Raw genomic sequence first — 25,111 nt, forward strand, 5'->3', positions numbered from 1 at the left:
GAACAAAATAAATGTTATAAACCAATTTGCTCTTCCAATCCTAAATTACAGTTTTGGAGTGATTGATTCTCCCCAAAACCTGTTGGATGGATTAAATATTAAAACAAGAAGGATGCTTCATGCTCACCAAATGAGCTATAAAAATCAGTACATACCAAGATTATATATTCCCCATTCCGGAAGAGGGATGGGTCTCATTGAAATTGATTGCATGTATAGATCTGCAATTGTGGGACTCCACACACATCTGCTGACCACACAAGACCCAAACATAATGAAAGTTTTGAAACATGAGGAGAATAAATCTAAGATGCATTCCCTGCTTTACTTAGCAGAAGCATATAGGCGTCAACCAGGAATGGAAATAAACCAGAAGTAGATAAAAATCAGGCAGCAACTGAATGTGCCAAAAAACAAAAAAAAGAATACAAGGTGAAGGATCAAATGAGGAGGCAAGAAATGTTAGTTGCAAGTATAGAAAACTTCTCAAAGACCCTCATGTTGATCAGGAACAAATGCAGGAATGGTTAAGGAGAGGCGAATTCAAACCAAAAGATGAAAGGTTAATATTGGTGGCACAAGATAGCGGGCTACATACACGTTGGTTTACAAAGTCCATCGAACATGTGGGAGAAACAGATAAATGTAGGTTTTGTAAAACCGAATTGGAAACAGTTGCACATCTCGTTGCTGGTTGTGACATACTAATGGCAGGAGGACTGTATACTGAAAGGCATAATAATGTGACAAGACTGTTGCACTGGGGATTGTGCAAACATTATGGTTTTGGAGTGGCTGAAAAAACACTGGAAACATAAGCCACAAATCATCATACAAAAGGATGAAGTCTATATCATATGGGATCATCCATTACCAACAATTCAAAAGATACATGCTAGAAAACCAGATACAATAGTCCAAGAAAAGAAGACAAGAGTAGCATTGATCACTGAAATCACCACACCCAGTGACTACAGTGTCCTGTGTACAGAGTGACACAGTTATAAAATATCAGGATCTGCAAGCAGAAATGACAGGAATGTGTAAGAAGGATACCCAGATAGTTCTGATAGTAGTAGGAGCAACAGATCTTATAAAAAATAATCTATACACTACCAATACATGTTACTGGGCACGCTACGGGTGCTGCGAAGAGCACTTTTCTGCTGACACCAGACAGTGAAACAATACTAATTTCATGAACTTTAATTATACTTTGACTTAGGAATGGGGTCCATTCCCATCATGGTATTAGAAACCCAAAGGATTTGGGAGAAATTAAAAAGGGAGAGTATTACACTCAAAGCAGCAGAAAGTACTCTAAAAACTGAACTAATGTGGCAATGGAGAAAGGAAATGTTGCCAATAAGGATGGCAGCAAGTAGGGGTACAGAAAATATGCAAGAGGGGTGCTGGAATTTACTGGAGAAAACTGGCAAAAGAGCCAAGATACTGGGAGCAAATAACTAGAGTGGGAAATGTAATAACAGTGTCAAGAGGCAAAGAAGGCATCTGGATTACAGGCTAGAGATTGATATCAATCCCTGTAGGGAAGGTAGAGTATAAGCAAAGAGAAAAGAAAGGGGAATCTTAAATGACAGACATGCTCTTGTCATGTTTTAGTTGAATCTAGATCAGAAGCTGTTGTTAAAAAAGGGATAATTAATAGGGTATATAAAATACTGCATGATAACTACAAGAATCAAATCAGAGGAAGTTACAAAAGAATGGGAATAGAGACTAGAAAAGCAATTTACAAAAGAACAATGAGGGAACATATGCATGGCTCCCAAGTATGCAACAAAGAATAAAAGGTTTGTGATCTTTGCTTGGGAGCTTTTACATAGGTAGACTTCAAAAAAAATTTCCTCAGCCAGATAGCAAATGTTTGAGGTGAGATGGGGAAGAAACTGGCAACTGGGAATATATGTTTTGTCAGTGTAAGCAGATGACAGGATTTTAAAAATATTTTACAGAGTACTCATCAGAAATACTGGAAAATTTAGTCTAAATAAACTGCATTTGAAGTACTGAATGTTACACAAAACAAATAAAAGAACTGGAAGTAGGATCTTTAGAAAAGGGAGAGAGCAAAATACATAGAAATAAATGGAAATTGTAGGAACAATACATGCAGAATAATGTTCAGGAGGAGTGAGGTTTCAGGGAAGGCAGGACTCCAGCAATTTATGTAATACTGGACTAATACCAGTTACAAAGAAAATGTGTGATGTATAATGTATGCATGTATGTATGTATGTATGTATGTATGTATGTAAGTAAACGGGGAAAAAATTAATATAGTTAGTTTTCTGTTAATTTACGTTTGCCTATATTGTTTGGGACAGTTTAAGCTGTTAAAAAGAGGAGGTGGTAAAAATATTTACTTCAAACCAAGGAGTTTTTTTTTTATTTTTTATTTTTTTTTTTGTTAAAGAGGAAACTGTAAGCTGAATGTAAATGGAGACACGATATGGATCTGAAACTGTTTATGACGCTTAAGAATAGTTTGGTTGTCTAAATTAATTAGGCTTCAGACAGAGTGAAGGGGCACAGTGTATATTTGAATAAATATTTCAAAAATATCACGTAATTTTCTTAATCTGGGAGGAAAGGAGGACATCCTCTTACATTACATCATGGGAGTTTATGAAAAAAATGGATATATTAGGGATTCATAAAATGCTTGCAGGTTGGGAGTGTGTGTTTTGATTATGAGAAAAAAAGAGTTGGGTCTTCTGTGTAAAAAGAATTTTCATCAGGATCACCATTTGAATCCACTCTATACATAGCTTATATGTATAGCTTTAGCAGAGAACATGAATGTGAGATCTACATATGTGGTAGGAAAAGAACCAAAATCTGTGGCATACGCAGATGAATTGTGTACACTGGTTAAAAAAGTCAAGAAAATGTGATGGCGGAATGTGAAAAAGAAAAAAATAGATATGTTAAAGCTGGAAGGATTTGTATCGGTGGGTTACGACAGAGGAGTATGCAATAGATAGGATTGACTTTAAGCATTATACAAAGAAAGAGGATTTTTTTTTATTTGAATTTTGTGAATAAAATTGGGACATTAAGTTACAAAATGGTTGAATCTAAAGATTCATCAGTTAGTTAAGCTTATGGCATTCAAAATTAAATTTAGTGAAAAATGATATAGTACAGTATACAATTCACCAGATAAGTGAGCTGGTCCTCAGACTCATTTCATTCCTATCCCAAACCAAAATGGCAGACACAAGTAGAAAATAGTCAAATCCGACTACTAAAGATACAGGCATACAATATATTTCTGTATCACATAAGTTTTGTCTAAATATGTTACATTTTTGACAACTGCAAACAGTAAACTACTTACATGAAAAGATACAGACAATCCAAAAACTGAAGGTACTGAAGACACCAACGAGCCAGCAAGAAATTTAAAAATGTATTAGTAATGAACCAACAAGATTAAGTGCTTTCATCAGTCTACAAGTAAGACTTCATCAGAATCTAAAAATTCAACAAACTCTACAATATTTAAATAGTAAAAAATAAAAATATTCATATGACCACCACATCAATTAACAACAGAAGCAAATGTGTTAACCCTATGTTATCAAAGTACAAAAGAAGGTAGTTATTAGAACATAAGGTGCAGGGTTTACACTTTGTAAGATTTTAAACGCAGTACACTACTGATTGAAGGCCAGGGGGCACACAAGTATTCAACCTTAGTTGCCACATCATTTCTCTACATTCAGCAAGGTCTTCCTATGGCCCTCCCCTCATATTCTGGGGTACAAAATACAATCCAAAAAATAAAAAAGGAATGATCAGGGTGCGTTTCCACATGCTTGTATAAAAGAGTTTTTAACATTGTTATTCCTTAAATCTGGAGGAAACCACACTCACTACAACTCCAGTCTCACATAGACCTACCACGACAGCAAACCAAACCCATAATCACACAAAAACATACTCGGAGGCTCTAAATAAAGATCTGCCGAAGCAGCAGAGACCTCCAAAGCAGACACCCAAGCAGCCGCTACCCCAAACACGTGCAACACATATCCCACAAAGCCAGTGTGCCGAACAGTCACAGCCCTTAGGACTAAACAACACACCTGATACACTTGTAATAGGTGACTATCGTCAGGCACACTGACGTCCCGCTCACCAGGCTGAACAAGGAGAGGGTCACGGTGAGCAGCCTATCGTCAGGCACACTGACGTCCCGCTCACCAGGCTGAACAAGGAGAGGGTCACGGTGAGCAGCCTGTCGGGCGCTAGGATCCGCCACATAACACAAGCACTCAGGTCACTCCAAGGCAAGTACAAATATGACTCAGTCATTGTCCATGCTGGTGTGAATGACCTGAGACGTACCTCCCTGGACTATATGAAAAGAGACATAAAGGAGCTCTCTAAGCATGTAGCCCAGGCCGGTATGACCCTGACCTTGAGTAGCATCTTACCCTCACCAAGAATGATGCCACAATATGAAGACAAGATGATCAATTTCAACAATTGGCTTAAGTACTGGTGTCATTCAAAGGGGATCCAATTCCTGTCAGCTTGGGATGATATGCTCGACAAGCCACGATGCTTCACTAGGGACGGCTTGCACCTGTCACCCCTGGGCTTTCGGATATTGGCAAAGGCTCTTGCTACCCCCATAGTGCCTTTTTTAGGCAAGGCTCAAAAGACAGACCAACCTCCATAGGTATCACAAGGGATAAGAAACTAAGAGTAATGCTACTCAATGCCAGAAGTCTAAACCTCAAGATGCACTCGAAACTCTCCTTAGCATGGAGAACATCGATATCTGTGCAGTAACAGAAACCTGGTTCAGGGCTCCCGAGAGCACCCCAGCACTACCAGGTTATACCTCATACCATGCTTTTTGGCTCCAAAACTTTGACCGAACCACAAAAGGAGGGGGAGTATCAATATTCATCAAAGATACCCACACCTCCAGGTTGGTGGCAAACACGAAGCATCAGAGACTATCCATGTGCAACTAACAGTGGGTAAAACTGCCTACCAGTTTATAGCCTGCTACAGACCACCCTCCCAAACCCAGGAACCCCACTCGGCCTTCCTGAGAACACTGGAAAATATGAAGGTCTCTCCAAACACCATTATATTGGGCGACTTCAACTACCCAAACATAGACTGGGAGCATTACTCTAGCTCCAACACCCTAGCCCAAAGGTTCCTAGAATTTATAAACTCAAATGCTATGGAACAACTTGTTACCACTCCCACAAGAGGGAAAACAAACTGGACCTGATCATCACCAACATGGGGACTCTATGCTCCAGACAAGAAGTGTATCCCTCACTGGTAAGATCAGACCATAAACTAATCTCACTGGATATTCACATCCCGACACCACCCCTGCCCTGAAAACCACAGTGAAAAACTTCTCTAAAGCAAATTTCACACTCCTCAAAACTGAGGTGGAATCCTTCAAAGCCCCGGCCTGTGGAAAATACGGCCCAGACCGCAGAATCCTTTATAAACGCATTCTATGAACACCTTCAGGAATGCATGGATCATCGATCCCAAATAAAACCAAGACCCAATCCTCCAAAGGCAGACGTCCTGTCTGGTGGACCCCAGCCATAAACAAACTATACAATAGAAGGAGGAAGCTACTAAATGATAGAGAAAAATCCCAAAAGGGAAGGCATCACTGATCAGTATTAGCAAAAACTACGGGCACACATAAAATTGTCTAAGGCCAGCTTGAGAGAAAAATTGCACAAGACACTAAGGATAATCACAAGGCTTTCTTTAGTTATTTTAGGAACCTGGGTGGTAATTCCCAGATATGCTCAGAATTAGTCCAAAATGACAAAAAATACACCGAACCCACAGACATTGCCAACATCCTAGCTGACAGGTTCAGCGCAAACTTCTCCCCCCCCACCCACCAAAAGGGCAAATATCTATCCCAGCAGAGTGCTGCCCCCTGACATCTCAAATGCTCAGGTAAGAGCCGCCCTCTCCAAAGCAAAAAACACAGCATCAATGGGACCCGATGGTGTCCCGGGCTCGTCCTACATGAATTCCAAGAAGAGCTAAACCCAAACATAAAACTACTGTTCAATCTCAGCCTTACTACAGGATATGTGCCCAAAGAGTGGCGTACAGCAACAGTGGTCCCTCTCTCCATAAAGGTGGTGCCTCAACGGATCCTGGAAACTATCGCCCCATAAGCCTGACTAGCTTGGTCTGCAAAGCTATGGAAAGGATCATCATGGACCTCATAAATAAAGATATTGGGGACCTACAAACACTGGATCCTACCCAGTTCGGCCTTGTTAAGGGCAGATCCTGCCTCTTAAACCTGGTTGATTTCTTTGAAACAGTCACCAAGGCCATTGACGAGGGGAAGGTGGTCCACACAGCCTACCTGGACCTCGCAAAAGCCTTCGATACAATACCCCACTCGGGCATTATAGATAAGCTCACCAGCTTAATTATAAACCCCCATGTCACTAGATGGATTGCAAACTGGCTCAAGGACAGAACCCACATGGTTAGAATTGCTGGAGCCATGTCAGACTCCAAACCAGTTACAAGTGGTGTCCCACAAGGCTCAGTCCTGGGACCTCTCTTGTTCGGTATATATTTCTCTGAGGTACAGGCCAACACGGAAGGATTGTGGCTGACCCAGTTTGCAGATGACTGCAAACTGGGCGCCATAATCGACTCTCCAGCCGACACAAGCATCCTCCAAAAGGGCCTCATAAAAACAGACAACTGGTGCCAGAGCCATGGCCTCAAGCTAAATGCCAAAAAGTGTATAGTCATCCCCTTTGGCAAAAACAAAGTGCCCACAAATTACCACATAAGTGGTAATCCATTAAGTACAGAAGTAATTAGGGACCTGGGGACCCAAGTTGATAGCAATCTCTCATTTGACAACCACGTGGCCAAAGTGGTTAGAAAAACATTTTATACAGCCCACCTAATCATGAAGGGATTCACATCTAGATCAGGGGAGGTCATCGTGCCTCTTTACTCATCCCTCATCAGGCGCATAATTGAGTACAATGCCCCTTTTGGGATGTACCTTACCAGACACCTGCAGCAACTGGAAAGACCCCAAAAGTACCTCACCAAGAGGATCAAAGGGCTCAAACAGATGCCATATGCTGCCCGGTTAAAGAAACTCCAGCTCTACTCAGTGGCATACCGCCTGTTCAGAGGCGATCTGTGCCTGACGTATAAAGCCATGTCCAACCCAGAATTAATGGACATGCTGCACCTCAGAAAATCCAAATCCCATCGAGCTACGCGCTAGAGAGACTTGAACCTCAGCACTGAAATAAATAGGACATGCTGGAGGGACAGATTCATAACCCTTCACTCTGGAATAAAATCCCAGTCCAGGTTAGGCAGAGTCCCTCATTGACTCTCTTCAAGAGGAATCTTGATGAGTGGATGGGAGATCGTAGGTTTACCCCGGGTATCACTTCTGTGTCACTGTTAGACAGAGGCACAGTATACTAACCTCGAAAAAGGGCAGAGCAAAATAAATTTAAAATGGGTGGCGAAAGCCAAACACATTCTGGCTAGGCTTATAAATGCCCTAGGGCAGATAGCCTAGTATGAACCTATGAACCTATAAATAAACTCTTTAAATTTCTGTTTGTTTTTTCCCCACATAAAAACGAACACTGAACACACTTTGCCACTTATACTAAACCCACTGAAATACAAGTGCAGTGGAATGAAGTAACCAACGTTTGGGTCAATAACACTAGTGTGTTACCCTCAAAAATAAATTTGCATTGGTTACAGAGTTCACACTTGTAGGTTCCCCACCTCTTGCCTGAATTCGAAGCCAGTTTTTCACTGTCTTCCAACAGTTTTTTCAGTACTTCCAAATCCTATATACTATACATGGTCTGTCACCAAACTTCCCAAAATCTTTCCCATAACAAGGAAATATTTTCCAGTTCTAACATAGTATGTTACCAGTTACATTACTGTCCACAGTGCAAGTTGTGACAAATGGCTTACTATAATTTTTAGTGTTACCTGTAGCATATCTGTCATTAACCGCCTACTCAGAGGCGATCTGTGTCTGACGTATAAAGCCATGTCCAACCCAGAATTAAAGGACATGCTTCACCTCAGGAAATCCAAATCCCTTAGAGCTACACGCTCCAGGGACTTGAACCTCAGCAGAGAAATAAATAGGACATGCTGGAGGGACAGATTCATATCCCAGAGGCTCCCCTCACTCTGGAACAAAATCCCAATCCATGTTAGGCAGAGCCCCTCACTGACCCTCTTCAAGAAAGATCTTGACGAGTGGATGGGAGATCGTACGTTTACCCCTGGGATCTCTTCTGTGTCCCTGCTTGACAGAGGTACAGCAAACTAACCTTAAAAGGGCTACCTTATGTGACCTACTATACAGAGGCACAGTCAACTAATCTAAAAGGGTGGCGAAAGCCAAACACACTCTGGCTAGGCTTATAAATGCCTAGAGCAGATAGCCTAGTATCAACCTATGAACATACTCCATAATCTGAGTAGTGGAACCCCTGAAAAGAGGTAAGATGGTGCCTTCTAACCTTTTAGTACTAACCTCATTATGAATACTAACAATCAATTGCAATTATACCATCTTGCCTGGAACATGTCAAGTAGCTTGCTACTTTCTTGCTCAAACATATTGTCATCAGAAATCATTTTAGCCAGATGAATAAATTGTCCCTTTATCACCCCTTTCTTAACATGCCAAGGGTGGCAACTTGTGTAATCCAAGAGAGAATTTGAACAGGGGGTTTCCTATAAACGTTAGTAGTAAGCCTCTCCTTAACATGATCTTTGGCTATTAGCACATTAGGTAGCTAATGCTTTCAGTGCTGTAGGAATAAGTAAATTTCAAAAACGAGGTAATGGAATTCAAATAGTTTACCAAGTCATTTGCTTCTTTTTCATTCATTTCCTCTGCTAAAAAAAAATATCAGCCGAATATCTGGCATAGATTTTTAATGCCTGTACTCTTGGGTTACTCAGTATGCACCGTTTTTCCCATTGCACCATGATTATATTAGTATACAGGGGGCACAAGCCACCCCCACTGCTACACCCCTTTTCTGCTTAAAATACTGTCCTTCAATATAAACAAAGCTGTAGTTATTCCCCATCAATGAGACTAAAATTTCAATTTCATCAAAAGAATATGTTCGCAAATCCAATAGAAATTCCCTAAGCCATTCAAGACCCTGTTGGTGGGGAATAACATTAAATAAACTAACATCATCTACTGTTACAAAACATAATGCTTTTGAATAGTTAACTCCCCTAAGATTTGTCAAAAAATCCCAAGAGTCCTTACAGACGTGGTGGTACCTTGCTAAACAATTTTTAAGCTTCAAATCCACATATTTTGCCATGGCATGTACCTTAGAAATACTGGCATTAACAATTGGCCTCATAGGAGGATCCCTCAAATCTTTACGAAGCTTTGGAATGCCAAAAATGGTTGGCACTATGGGATATTTCACTTTAAGGAAACTCACAGTTTCCCCATCTACTTGCCCTTGGTCAAACATGTCTTGCAAAACAAAAAAAAAATCTATTTTCCTGCATGCGACATGAATATAATTTCATGTAGTTTCTTCATACATATCATCAGTAATTGTAGAGAGTTTGTTGAATTTTTTTAGATTCTGATGAAGTCTTGGTTATAGACTGATGAAAGCACCGTTGACTCATTATTAATACATTTTTAAACTTCTCGCTGGTGTCTTCAGTACCTTCATTTTTGGATTGTCTGTATTTTTTAGATGAAAAGATACTTGCAACTAAATTAATTAGTAACGGGAAGTAATAGACTAAACATTATCCATTGCCTCTAACTCTACACATAGCTATACACGTTTGCCTACATACTAAGCAAGGCATAACTGAAACTGCCAACTGGATGACTGATGTGGCTACTCAAGTCAGAAGTGACAAACTTACTTCATGACACCCATGCTGACGGGAGCTGAAAGTTCGACTGCTGAATCCTACACTAAGGCACTGTACGAGCACATCCACTCGTGCATGAATCTTGCCAACCCAAATAGCACCAAGAAGCTCTCCTCCAAAAAACGAAGCCAATCTGGTGGTCCCCTGCCATAAACAAACTATACAACAGAAGGAAGAAACTGTTGCATAAAAGAGGAAAATCCCAGGATGCAAAAGACTCCCTTACCAGCCTCAAAAAAAACTGAGATCCCCCATAAAATCCTCCAACGCTAGTTACGAAAATAAAATTGCCAAAAGTTCCAAAGACAACCACAAGGCATTCTATAGTCATGTCAAGAATCTAAATGACAATGCTCAGATCTGCTCTGAGCTACAACAGAATGGCATTAAATATACGGATCCCATGGATATTGCCAATATCCTAGCAGATCGATTTAGTGCCAACTTCACCCCCCCTCTCACACCCTAAAGGGCCCATCTCAAATATCAAAAGATAGCCAAATTCTGGTAATCATGGCCACACAGGTAGAACTGGCACTTTCCAAAGCTAAGAATACAGCATCCATGGGACCAGATGACATCCCAGGCTGTGTACCACATGAACTACAAAATGAACTGGCACCTCACCTAAGTGTCATGTTTAATCATAGCTTCACCTCAGGCTTTGAGCACACAGTGTTACACAGCTACAGTTATCCCACTCCACAAGGGGGGATCCACCTTGGATCCCGGGAACTACCGTCCCATCAGTCTGACGAGCCTGATCTGCAATGGCACGGAACGCATTACCATGGAACTTATAAACAAAGGCACTGGCAACCTTCAAACACTGGACCCCACCCAGTTTGGGTTCGTGAAGGGCCAATCACCGACTTCTTCGAATCAGTCTCCATAGTGGTGGACGAGGATAAGGCAGTCCACACAGCCTATCTGGACCTCACCAAGGCCTTCGACATCATCCCTCACTCTGGAATCATAGATAAACTTACTAAGCTGGGCATAAATCCCTACGTCACTCAATGGGTTGCCAACTGGCTTACTGACAGAACCCAGACTGTAAAAGTAGCCAACACCAAATCCAGCTCCAGACAAGTGGAGTACCTCAGGGTTCAGTATTGGGACCGCTCTTGTTTCGCATCTACTTCTCTGAAGCACAGGTCAACACTAAGGGACTCTGGTTAACAAAGTTCACAGATGACTGCAAACTGGGAGCCATTATTTAATCCCCAAATGATGTAGATATTCTACAAAAGGGCCTTACAAAAACAGATGCTTGGTGCCAGAGCCATGGCCTCAAGCTTAATTCCAAGAAATGTATAGTTATCCCCTTTGAGAAAACATGTACCCATGAATTACCACATAGGTGGCAGTACACTAAACACCAAAAGTGTGATGAGACTTAGGGACACAGGTGGACAGTGGTCTCACCTTCCATAGCCACATCGCCACGGTCAGGAAATCCTTTTATGTGGCACACCTCATCACTAAGGGCTTTTCATACAGAAAAAAGGAGGTCATTGTCCCACTGTACTCATCCCTCACTAGACCCATTATAGAGTACAACGCCCCATATGGTATGTACCTCACAAGACATCTGCAACAGCTGGAAAGGCCGCAGAAATACATCACTAAAAGAATCACAGGCCTAAAGCAGATGCCCTATGCTGACCGTCTAAAAAAAAAAAAAAAAAAAAAAAAAAAAACTCCAGCTATACTCTGTGGCATATTTTCTACTCGGAAGCAATCTCTGCTTAACATACAAGCCATGTCAAACCCTGAGCTGTTGGACATGCTCCACTTAAAGAAATCCCAATCCCTCAGAGCCACACGCTCCAGGGATCTAAACCTTGTCATCACAATGAACAAAACATGCTGGAGGGATAGGTTCCTAACCCAGAGACTCCCCATATATGTCAAGCAGAGTGCCTCCTTGGCCCTCTTCAAAAGGAAGCTTGATGATTGGATGGGAGATAATTCCCCCCAGGGATTATAGGTTCATACTAGGCTATCTGCCCGAGGGCATTTATAAGCCTAGCCATAGTTTTGTGGCTTACGCCACCCCTTAGTTTGGAGAAACTATGCCCATTATTTAGCTGTGCCTCTGTCGAGCAGTGACACTGGGGTAACCCCTGGGGTGTATCTGCGATCTCCCATCCATTGGTCAAGATTCCCCTTGAACAAGGCCAGCGAGGTGCTCTGCCTCACATAAACCGGGATTTTGTTCCACAGCATAGGGAGTCTTTGGGTGATGAATCTATCCCTCCAGCACGTCCTATTAATAACCGTGTCGAGGTTTAAGTCACCCGCCCTTGTGGCTCTGAGGGATCTAGATTTTTTGAGATGAAGCATATTCATCAAATCTGGGTTTGACATGGCCTTGTATGTCAGGCATAGGTCACCTCTGAGTAAGCGATGCGCAACTGAATATAACTGGAGTTCTTTCAGTCGTGCAGCGTAAGACAGATTTTTGAGACCCTTTATCCTTTTGGTGAGGAACTTTTGTGGCCTCTCCAGCTGCTGCAAGTGTCGGGTCAGATACATTCCGAATGGGGCATTGTACTCGATCATTGGTCTGATGAGTGATGAGTATAGGGAGACTATGACTTCCCTTGATCTAGATGTGAATCCCTTCATGATAAGGTGGGCAATGTAGAAGGTCTTCCCAACTACTTTAGCAATATGAGTGTCGAATGAAAGGCTACTGTCAACCTGGGTTCCCAGGTCCCTAATAACTTCTTCTGTGTTCAGGGGATTGCCACCTATACGGTAGCTAGGGGTAACCTTATTTTTCCCGAAGGGTATGACTATGCATTTCTTGGCATTTAACTTGAGGCCATGGCTCTGGCACCAGTTATCCGTTTCTGTGAGACCCTTCTGAAGGATATCTGTGTCGGATGTGTTCTCAACTACGGCCCAGTTTGCAGTCATCTGCGAACTTTGTCAGCCATAACCCTCCTGTGTTTGCTTGTACTTCAGAAAAGTAGATGCCAAACAAGAGTGGGCCCAGGACTGAGCCCTGTGGGACACCACTTGTGACAGGCTTGGAGTCTGACATGGCGCCAGCAACTCTGAGCCTGTGGGTTCTGTCACTCAGCCAGTTTGCAACCCATCTTGTAATGTATGGGTTTACATTTAAGTTGATGAGTTTTTCAATGATACCCGAGTGGGGTATTGTATCGAAAGCCTTCGCCAGGTCTAGGTAGGCTGTATGGACTGCCTTTCCCTCGTCAATGGCCTTGGTGACTGTTTCAAAAAAGTCAACCAAGTTTAAAAGGCATGATCTGCCTTTGACAAAGCCAAACTGGGTTGGATCCAAAGTCTGCAAATTCCCTATGTCTTTATTTATGAGATCCATTATGATCCTTTCCAATGCTTTGCAGATCAGGCTTGTCAAGCTAATGGGACGGTAATTTCCAGGGTGGGTGGAGGCACCGCCTTTGTGGAGTGGGACCACAGTCGCTGTGCGCCACTCCCTGGGTACGTATCCGGAGGTGAGACTAAGATTAAACAGCTGTCCTAACTGTGGGTTCAATTTCTCGTTGAGTTCATGGAGCACACAGCCGGGGACACCATCAGGTCCCATGGATGCTGTGTTCTTTGCCTTGGAGAGAGCAGTTCTCACCTGAGCGTTGGAGATGTTTGGGGGGCTACAATCATTTGGTATAGATATCTCTTCTTTAGGCGGGGAGGGTGGGGAGAAGTTTGCACTGAACCTGTCAGCCAGTATGTTGGCAATGTCTGTAGGATCAGTAATCTTCACATCATTTTGAACTAATTCTGAGCATATCTGGGAGTTTCCTCCTAGGTTTCTGACATAGCTAAAGAATGCTTTATGGTTGTCTTTAGAGTCCTTAGCTATTTTTTCTCAAAATTAGCTTTGGATGATTTTATGAGAGCTCTTAGCTTTTTACTTATAGTGATCAGTGGTGTCTTACCTTTTAAGGATTTTGCTCTATCTTGTAGTAGCTTTCTCCTTTTATTGTAGAGTATGTTTATGGCTGGGGTCCACCAGACTGGATGCTTGCCTTTGGTACAAAGAGTCTTTGTTTTGCTTGGGATTGCCTGATCCATGCAGCCCTGCAGGTGCTGGTAGAAGGCATTTGCAAGTGATTTAGCGGTTTGAGTAATGTTAACCGCCGGCTCAGGGGCCTTAAAGGAGACCACACTAGTCTTTAGAAGTGTGAAGTCGGCTTTCGAGAAGTTCTTTACTGTGGTCTTTTTCATTTCGTTTCGGCGGGATGAGGACCTCCAGCGAGATTAGTTTGTGATCAGATCTCACCAGTGAGGGGTATACTTCTGGCGTTGAACATTGTGCTCCCATGTTTGTAATGATGAGATCAAGTATGTTCTCTCCTCTTGTGGGGATGGTGACTAGTTGTTCCATGGCATTTGAGTTTATGAATTCCAGGAACTTTTGGGCTAGAGTGTTTGGGCTTGAGTAGTGTTCCCAGTCTATATTAGGGTAGTTGAAGTCACCTAGTATGATGGTGTTCGGAGATACATTTATCCCCTCCAGTGTTTTCAGGAAGGCCATGTGAGGTTCCTGAGTTTGCGAGGGTGGCCTGTAACATGCTACAATTTGTATAGCAGTCTTGCCTATGGTTAATTGCACCTGGATGGTTTCCGATGCATCGTGCGATGCCACCAATCTTGAGGTGTGGGTGTCCTTGATGAATATGGATACCCCTCCTCCTTTCTTGGTATTGTCCGGGTTTTGGGGCCGGAATGCATGATATGAGGTAATACCTGATAGTGCTGGGGTGCTCTCAGGAGCCTTGAACCAGGTTTCTGTCACAGCACAGACATCGATGTTCTCCATACTGAGAAGGGCCTCGAGTGCGTGCATCTTGAGGTTGAGACTTCTGGCATTGAGCAGCATTACCCGTTTTTTTTCTTTGTTTTGTTCTAGGGTGGTAGGTTTAGAATTTGAGCCTTGCCTAAAAAAGGCACTATGGGGGTGGCAAGAGCCTTTGCCAAAATCCGAATCCCAGGGTGACAAGTGCAAGCCGTCCCTTGCAAAGCAGCGTGGCTTGTCCAGCATGTCATCCCAGGCAGACAGACATTGGATCCCCTTTGAATGACACCAGAGTTTAAGCCAATTGTTAAAACTGATCATCTTATCTCTGTATTGTGGCATCATTCTTGGTGAAGGTAGGATACTGCTCAAGGTCAGGGTCATACCTGCCTGGGCTACATAATCAGAGAGCTCCTCTATGTCTCTTTTCATGTAGTCCAGGGAGGTACGTCTCAGGTCATTTACACCAGCGTGGACAATGATTGAGTCGTACTTGTACCTGCTGTTGAGAGACCTGAGTGCATGCGTTATGTGGCGGATTCTAGCACCCGACAGGCAGCTTACTGTGACCTTCTCCTTACTCAGTCTGGTGAGCGGAACGTCAGTGTGTCTGACTATGGAGTCACCAATGACTAGTGTGTCTGGCATAGTGTTTGGCCTTAAGGGCTGTGACTGCTTGACACTCTGACTGTGTGGTCTATGTGATGCAGGTGTTGTGTTCTGAGGTGGTAGTTGTTTGTCTGCTTTGGTGGCCTCTGCTGTTTTGGTAGATTTTTGATCAGAGCCTCCGAGTATGTCTTTGTGTGTTTATGTGTATGATTTGAGGTTGTGATGGTATTATGTGAGACTGGGTCTATAGTGTGTGTGGTTACCTTCTCCTCCTGTCTGGTCTTGCCAGTTCTATGTTGAGAGAACTCAGCCTCCAGTTTGGCCATATAGTTGCATCTCTCGCATGTATTTGTGTTTTGTGGGAGGAGGAGAGGGTTGTCTGTGTACATGAGACAATTGTAACATTGCCTCAATAATCCCAGGTTCACCAGCTGAGCAGGAGAGGGTATTAGCAACCGATCCCTCGACATGCTAGAAGGAATAGACAGAAAAACTTAAAAAAAGGTTTTGGGGATGTGGGTGACCGAGAAATGGGGTTTGCTTTTTTTGGGGTACTTTCTATAACAAGAGTGCTTTATCGAGGTGATAAGTACTGTAGGAGCAAGTGCTTAGCTATACGGATAGAGAATAGTCTACTTGGGAGTCAAGTAGAGATAATTTATAGTTGGAGGATACACTAAATAGAACAGTAGTACACTTTGAGGAAGGTAGTTTTAAGGGAAAATTTGAAGAGTGAACTTTAGGTAGCCCTAATGGTTTAAATCTGCTTAACCGGCACTGCCCTAGTGTGCAACGGTAGCAGCTCCGCGCTAAAGCGAGCCAACGCGTGCTTTATAGCAGGGGGCTGGAAAAAACAGGAAATGACCCAAAATGGCCAACAAATTACAAGTTGCTGCTTCTAACCACTCCTCTGAGGACAAACAAGCAGCTCAGTACTCCCCACTCCCACTGGTGAGTAAAGAAACTACCTCTGGCCACACAAGAAAATGGAGGAACACAGAAACCAAATACAAAGCCCAGGGATCAGCAAAATCTGATCACTGGAACAACTAGCAAGTAAAGTTTAGGAAAGGAGAAATATTTTTTTGTTTTTTCAAACAGACAAGAAAAATGCAGTAAATGCTTTGTTTTCGACTAAATTGCTATCAAAGGCTGGTACACTTGAGTGTATTAGCCTGGTAGTTACTTTTAAGCAATACTTTAGCCCACAAGTGCAATCAACAATATAAGCTCACAAACACAGGAAAATAAGGCAATAAAACAGTAATAAAGGCACAAACAGTCGCTCTGCTAGGCAGGGGTCCAGGGAAGTAAATATTGTGGGAAGAAATATCCAGGGAATTGTTATGGCTAGGCTTGTTTAGGCCCTAGGGCCAATAGCCTAGTACCAACCCTTGAACCTATATAGTGAACCCAGTGATGCTTTTCTGTTCTATTTTTTTTTTTTTTTTTTTTTTTTTTTTTTTTTAAGTAAATACAAACAAACAAACATGCTTAAGCTGATGGAGACATGCAAGTTTGGCGGTTTAAATTGAATAGGCTGACAGAATGCAAGTTTGGCGGTTTAAATTGAATAGGCTGACAGAAGAGGATGGGATGAGTGGAAAACTGGAGTGTTTAAAAATGTACAGGTGATGGCAAAGAATGAGTGACAGAATTGTGTGAAGATTAAAATGTGTTAGATGAGAATTGGGGAAGTGAGAGAGGATGGCAAGAAATAGCTTGTGAAAGAGTGATGTCAGAGTTTTGTTTCACTACAGTGGAAAGAGGAATTTAGAGAACTAAGAATAATGTTAAAGCCATGAATTGCTTGCAGAATGTGTGTTCATGATGATTCAACTAAAGGCTATTCCCAAAACACAAACAGCATAATGGAAAGTACACACGTATATATTAAGAATAAAGTATTGTTCCTTTGCTTTTTGAATTTTCCTGTATTAAAAATTTTTAGAATCTCACTGCTGACAGAACATGAACTTGCTGAAATGTTACATATATAAATGTGGAATATGATGTTTACAATATGGCATTACATGTCAAACATACAGGGAGGTAATCAAGGCTTTATGCCAGCAAACACAAAATTTAAGATGTCAGTTTAATTTTCAGAGTTTTTTTACTATTTTTAATGTTGTGGATATTCAATGAACATTTTGAAATTACAGAAAAGGGTACCTCCTGTTGAATGAAAAAAAAAAAAAGGTCTGAGAATTAAGTATTTTTTTATACATGCTCTGCTCTTTCTACAATAAATTTTGTATGTCTTCTGTTTATTTATACTTCATTTTATGGGGTCTACGAACTGCAATTTTCATTTAATAACTAGTTCCCCACCTTCCTTTCTAGACTTCTTGCTATGCACATCCATGTTGAGTCACTTTTGTTTCCTTCACTAGAGTCTTCCATATTTATTTTCTCCTTCTCTTCACTTCCCCATATGTATGCACCATTACTAATTCTGTGAGACCTTCTAACCAGTTTGGGCCAAGACTCAGCCTGTCTTAATGACAAAGGGTGTTTTTTTAATTTTAGGTGTTCATTCATCTTCCTAACAGTTCCATGCCCAATGGCTCAAGTCAGTCATTCTGCTCCTCAATCCTCTCTTTCCTCTGTGTGACGGCATCTGGCACAGTTAGCAGTTCTGAGAATGCTTCCACCAACCCCCAATCCTAGCATCCTTCTACCAACGTCTCAAAGTCTCCTTTGATGTGTTGGTGCCTAAATGTAATGCAACATTTATCCCATGCCCTGTGTGACCATTTTAGTCACATTGTGTGTCTCAAAGCAACTCTGAGACAGTTCCACCGCAATTTGGCCTTTTTCTCTCTATGCTAAGATGGAGAATGAGACTGAAGACTAGCTCTCCTCCCTTTCACTTCCTGCCTCATATTAAAAGTCATCCTATTTGTGACCTTTTCATTCCAAATATCTTCATAACCCAGATTAGTTACCACCATTCCTATACGGCACATAATCCCTTTTCCAACTCATCCAGACCTCTTTCTGCAAGTCCTATCCACCATTTTCAACAGCAGCCTCTCTCTAATATTATTCCCCTCAGTCTTTCTCCTGCTGGTCATTCCTCTGCTCTTTGCCCATACAGAGTTCCACTCTTCTGTCCCCCTCCACTATCTATCCCTTCCAAACGACTGTGTCCCTCCTTGCATACTAAGCTCCCTGCGGTCAGTCCCAGTTTGGCCATCTGTCACTGCCTTCACTTCTTCGCCTTTCACTTCATTCTGTCCCTTCCTTTGCCACTTTGGCTTCCTTCTCTCTATGCCACCTCTACTGGCCTCCTCTAGCACTTTCTTCCTTCATCCTAGTTCTTCTCATACTTGTTTGTATTCTTCCAACATCTCTACTCTTTTATTCCTGTCTACTGACCTCCAAATGCATCCCCTCCTCTCCTCTCCTCTTCAACCCTTCCCTTTCTTGCCTGATTAACCAGTTGATCATCACATCCAACGTTCATATCTTCTGAAGCTCTTACATCCTCTCCTACTACAAAGCTCCCAGAGGGAAACCCTTTTCCCAAATCATAGGCATCTCCCACTTGCTTCTCTCTCCCAACCTCATATCCAGTCTGCAATGCACCTTTTCATCCTCTCCTATTCCCCAAGTCCCTTCTTTTTGTTTCTTGCTTTTATAGTTAACTTGTTCGCACTAAGTTATTCTTCTCTCACTCAAGTATCCTTAATGCCCTACTTGGCAAAAGCCAAACAAATAAAAACTTAAAGCCTGATAAAACCACTGCGATGCTTGTTAAGCTACAAAAACTCACATGCAAAAAACCTCAAAGTGCATCATTCAGTCTTTGATATCTGCTTAATCTAGCTAAGTGTTACAGGGAACCAGGGCATTCAACACGCACAAACCAGTGAAAAAGATGGAGCATCACCTGATCATGTACAGAAACACCTACAAGTACTCTGAAGCATCACCAACTCACCTATGGCTGGATGGGTTATTGAAGAAAACTGGATTACCTAGTGAAAAGCCATGCAAACAAAAGGAGAACATGCAGGCTCCACATCGGAAGCACTCCCAACCTAGATCCAAACTGGAGAACTAAGCAGTCAGGCAGCAGTATTAGTTCTTGAAAGAGTAAGCCAAGAGAAAAAAGATCAGGGCTGCGGATCTTTAAAGAAGCTAACAGCAGAAGTTGGAGGGTGGTTTTAAGTATAGTAAGCATACAATGTGGGCAATTTAACAGACATCAAATTTAACAGCAAAAAATGAAATGGGTAAGAACAACAGATCTGTTTTTAAAATAAAATGGAAAAGTCACACTACTCTTCTCCCTAGTTTTAATCTAATTAAAAAGCAACCAGTACAAATCACGTACTTGTCTCCTACCATATTCCTTCAAAATGTTACATAAGCCGAGCTAAATGTACCATCTCAAGCAAATATGAAGAACTGGACAGAAACGGCATCAGACCAGTCTTTCAAATGAAAAGTTTAACATTTTAAGCTCTTTAAGGATAAGACGAATAAAAGTCTCCTCTACAGCTCTCAACTGAGTAACAATTCAGCATTTTACTTTCAAGCCACTAAAGAAATAATGCAATAAAAAATAAGGTCTTCCTGCTTTTCTGCCTTAACCTGGACCTTCAAATGTTAAGAAAAACAAACTGGATTTAGCAGTTATGAAACCAAATGTACTCTTCAGTTAGGAAACAGGAACAAGCAACAGCAGATCTGTCTTTAGAAATGAAAAAAATGTTACTACAGACTCAGCTGTCTCCTGTGTTACTGTTGTTCTTCATCAGCCTGCTGCCACCCAAGGGGCTTCATGCACACTGTGATTCTCTACCAACTCTGCTGTGCTCTAAACTAAACTATACGTACAGGTCAGCCTTGTTAACTGGACTTGAATATTCCACTGGAAATGCTCACTTACTAAAATGCTACAAGGGGTTATACAAGACTGATTAGTAACAGTAATATGATTAAGCACGGAAGTACCCAATGCAACACTATGGTGATGGAGAACAGTATCTCATGCATCAGTAAGGACAATAAACTATGATAATTCTCTGGGCATCAGTACAATGCTGAACTGAGAAAGCACTCCAGATGGCAGTACAGTGATGAAGCATGGGAGTACCCAAGGAGGAATTATAGTGGGTACACAGTTCATCAGGCAGCAATGCTGTAATGAAGTTCATGAGTAACCCAACTGGCAATACAGTGGGGTATTGTAATAAAGCACAGGAGCACTCCAAGCAACAGTACAATAATGAAATACAGAAGCAATTCAGGGGGCAGTAGAATGACGGAGTGCAGCAGCACACCAGAAGGCAGTACAGTGATTAAGCACTGATATACATCAGGTAGTTATATGGCAATAAAACACACAAGTGCCCCGGGGAGCAGTACGATTATGAAGTTCAGTTACTGCCCGAGCAGCAATATGGTGAGGAACCACTAGTGTCTTCCAAACAATAAAAAGGTGGTGAACTGCAGGAAAACCTCAGACAGCACTATAATAATGAAACATGCGAGTACTCTGTGCAGCAGTACAGTGATGAAATGCACTTATGCCCAGACATGGTAGAAGTTCAGTAATGAAACACTAGAGTACCCAGGGAGAAGCATACTAATGGTCTGCAGAACTGCCCGGGCAGCACTATTACAACAATGAAGAAAGGAAATGCCCCATGCAGCACTATTACAACAACAGGTTCATAGGTTGATACTAGGCTATCAGCCCTAGGGCCTATATAAGCCTAGCCATAACAATTCCCTGGCTATTTCTTCCCACACTATTTACTTCCCTGGACCACTGTCTAGCAGGGCGACTGACGTGATCCCTGGGGTGAATTTCCTTTATCCCATCCAATCATAAAGGTTCCTTTTGAAGAGGGCTAAAGAGGCACTCTGCTTGACATATTATGGGCAATCTATTCCAGAGTCTGAGGAGTCTGTGGGTCAGGAAACTATCCCTCCAGCATGTTTTGTTTATTGTGATGACAAGGTTTACATCCCTGGAGCGTGTGGCTCTGAGGGATTGGGATTTCTTTAAGTGTAGCATGTCCAGCAGCTCTAGGTTTGACATGGCCTTGTATATTAAGCAGAGATCGCCTCTGAGTAGACTATATGCGACAAAGTATAGCTAGAGTTTTTTTTATGGCGGTCAGCGTAGGGCATCTGCTTTAGGCCTGTGATTCTTTTAGTGAGGTATTTCTGCGGCCTTTCCAGTTGTTGCAGATGTCTTGAGAGGTACATACCAAACGGGGTGTTGTATTCTATAATGGGTCTAATGAGGGATGAGTACAGTGGGACAATGACCTCCTTTTTCTGGATGAAAAGCCCTTAGTGATGAGGTGTGCCACATAGAAGGATTTCCTGACTGTTGTGGCACAGAAATGCACCAGGCAGTACTATGATAATGAAGTATTTCTGGACAGCAGTATTAGGATGACAAAGCGTGAAACTGCCTCTGGAAGTACTATGGCGATGAGTCTCAAGACAACAATTCGGTGATAAAAAAAAACGAAGTACCATGGGGAATAATCTAGGTAGTACTGGGTTTAAGAATCATGGTCATACCCTGTATAGCAGAAGGGATTAGAAGTAAATATTGCAGGTTGCAGTAGCCTGCATGAGTAAGTAGGTGGGATTACATCGAGGATCAGCTCTGAGCCCTTTCTTATTTGCAGTGGTGATGGACATGTTGACAGACGAGATCAGACAGGAGTCCCCATGGGCTATGATGTTTGCAGATGACATTGTGATCTGTAGTGAGAGTAGGGAACAGCTGGAGGAGACCCTGGAGAGGTGGAGATGTGCTCTAGAGAGAAGAGGAATGAAGGTCAGCAGGACTTAGACAAAATATGTGTGTGAATGAGGGGAGGAGAGAGGAATGGTATGGATGCAGGGAGTAGAGGTGGCGAAGGTGGATGAGTTTAAATACTTGGGATCAATAGTTCAGAGCAATGGTGAGTGTGGAAGAGAGGTGAAGAAGAGAGTACAGGGAGGATGGAGTGGGTGGAGAAGAGTGTCAGGAGTGATTTGTGACAGACTAGTACCAGTAAGAGTGAAAGGGAAGGTCTACAAAAGGGAAGTGAGACCAGCTATATTATATGGGTTGGAGACCGTGGCATTGACAAAAAGGCAGGAGTCAGAGCTTGATGTGGCAGAGTTGAAGATGTTAAGATTTGCACTGGGTATGAGGAGGATAGACAGGATAAGGAATAAGTATATTAGAGGGTCAGCCCAGGTTGGAAGGTTTGGAGAAAGCCAGAGAGGCAAGATTACGTTGATTTGGACATGTGCTGAGGAGGGATACTGAATATATTGGGAAAAGGATGCTAAGGATGAAGCTACCAGGTAAGAGGAAAAGAGGACGGCCTAAGATAAGGTTTATGGATGTGGTGAGAGAGGACATGCAGGTGGTTGGTGTGACAGAGCAAGATGCAGAGGACAGGAAGGAATGGAAACAGCTGAGCTGCTGTGGCGACCCTTAATGGGAGCAGTCAAAAGAAGAAGAGTATCCAAGCAACATTGTGGAAGCACAGAAGAATACCAAGGCAGCAATGCAGCAGCAGAATGGAGAAATATAGTAAAATGACACGATTTTCTAGAATTCCCATGAATCAGCTACAGAACTTACCCATGCTTGAAATAAAAACTGCTGTAATACAGTAGTATGTAAATTCAATCACTAAACAATATTATACCATAAAATTGACACACTTAATTCTTTAACAGAGAGTTACACTGGTATGTACTTTGTGCTCCATGAACTTAAGTAATAGTGACAGTCAGGCAATATTCTTTATGACTGATCACCGTACTTTATTCAAGAAAAGGGCTAAATACAAAGAATCACAGAGCAGTCGTACAAATTATACTAGTATCCCTAGCCAACCTATGAGCAGTAAGAATAACGGTCAGAAAAAAACCTATTCACCACCTAGGAAACAAAAGTTCGCAATTGCAAAGGTACACCACTTTCAGTGGTCAACTGAGTGCAAACATTTCAAAACATTACACTACTTACTGTTCAAATATATACCACACGGATTAACAGCAATTCTGTCAGCGCCGCAGAAGAATAAAATTAAATTACACAGGAAGAGTAGACACAAAGCACTCAATAACAGTAACCCAACTCACCCTGTTTCTGGTTACAGTACGATTGAAGGCATAAATGTGCAACAGCTCGCTATTGACAAAGTCTGAATAAATTACGTTGAACTCGGCTGTCTTCTGCACCACCTGCTTAGACGTAGGTTCGAAATGGGCCACGGTCCCAGCTGCCAAAAGCACCACAGTTAGCAGGGCTGGTAAACATTTGATCATTATCATAGCCATTTTTTGCCACGAATCACCAAACTAAATATAAAATCCAAGCGTGCAAATACATTCTCTTAAAAGTTCAGTTACATTAAGTCAGATTTCCTACTTGTCTCCGTTCGAGTAAACTTCTACTCATCCCCACCGAAAGTTGTATAATAATTTCCTCAATGATGACATAAAGGAGCAGAGACCACAACAGCAGGGGCAAGAATACCCAAACTGAAAAAGCTGCAAACCGTCACAACGGGTACACCACAGCCGAAGTCACACTACGCAACAACAGTCCCTTTACTGCTTCACCTTGTCACAGTGCTGTCTTTAGTAGTTCCCTACCTGGAAACTGTTGCACTTCTGTCTTTGTTATTCGGCTAGGCTACAGAGAGGCTTCCTCATTCGACAGGTGCAGTTCACTTTTCTTTTTCAAAGTATGCCAAATATAATTTTACTTTCTAAATTATCACTTGAAAACTTACGTCCCGCCTTGAACAGAAAGCAATAATTATGGTAAGCAAAATCAAAAACAAAACAAAATATTTCACATTGCAGCCTACCAACAAGCCTAAGCTTTCCCAATCACGCCGGCGCAGTAAACAAACCACGCCAGTTGAAGTCACATGACTAGATCATTTAAAGACGAAGAGCTGGAATACATGATCGCTGCACCCCACAACCCTTGGTAGTTCGGAATGAATGTGTCTGGACAAAGTAAGGGTTATTGTTTTGTCGCGAAGACCCGCCACGTCTTGTCTTTTAGGGGAAAACGGACGCTAAAAATGCAGCACCTGCCTGCTTTAAATTATTTGACAAAATTGTTTTAATTAACTGGAGTGAACATAGTTTAATAGTTAACAACCAATGTAATAATATTTAAGATCAATAAGACGTCATAACGCAATACTTATTTAATGATTAAGTAAACGTTGGTTATCATCGGTGTAGTACCACCGTTTGTATGAAGAAGTGTTTCTGTGCCGTGTAATCGTATCTCAACTTATAGACATTGAAAACGGGAACAAAGGCCTTCGGAAAATAGATACATCACATCCAGCTTAAATTCTGAATACCATGTAGTGCATCTTCCAGAAGGAGTATGGGATACTACCCCAAACACGTTTAAAAACAACGTCCAATCAAAAAGATAGTTGAAAAGCTGTATACTTTAATGAACTGTTTTGCAAATATCTACTTCATAAGGCCGTTTATGTATGTCGGTAACCTAGTTTGGTTTTAGGCAACTGTGTTTATATTGGGACATACGTGGTTTCCAGCAGTTAATATTAAGACATACCATCTTACTTCGCGCAGGCGAGAACGGACCCTACTTATTTGACATTCGTATAGGGTTGCCAGTTAAGTTTTTCGCACGTTTCAGAATTATTATTATAATTATGTAATTTTTTTCAA

The 25,111-nt window shown here is 41.9% G+C and overlaps 1 protein-coding gene across 1 annotated transcript in view; it reads right to left on the minus strand.

Annotated features, from left to right (window-relative positions):
- Positions 1 to 24,420, minus strand: part of SIDT2 (SID1 transmembrane family member 2) — a 1,446,738-nt gene extending 1,422,318 nt beyond the window's left edge. Inside the window, exon 1 of the mRNA XM_044080965.1 lies at positions 23,525 to 24,420. Coding sequence (XP_043936900.1) covers positions 23,525 to 23,722 — 198 coding nt within the window. The 5' untranslated portion in view covers positions 23,723 to 24,420. The remainder of the gene's footprint in view (positions 1 to 23,524) is intronic.
- Positions 24,421 to 25,111: the final 691 nt, after the last annotated feature.

Source organism: Protopterus annectens, chromosome 8.part0 (genome assembly GCF_019279795.1).
Source record: "Protopterus annectens isolate FY-2018-M chromosome 8.part0, PAN1.0, whole genome shotgun sequence".
Taxonomy (NCBI): Eukaryota; Metazoa; Chordata; order Ceratodontiformes; family Protopteridae; genus Protopterus; species Protopterus annectens.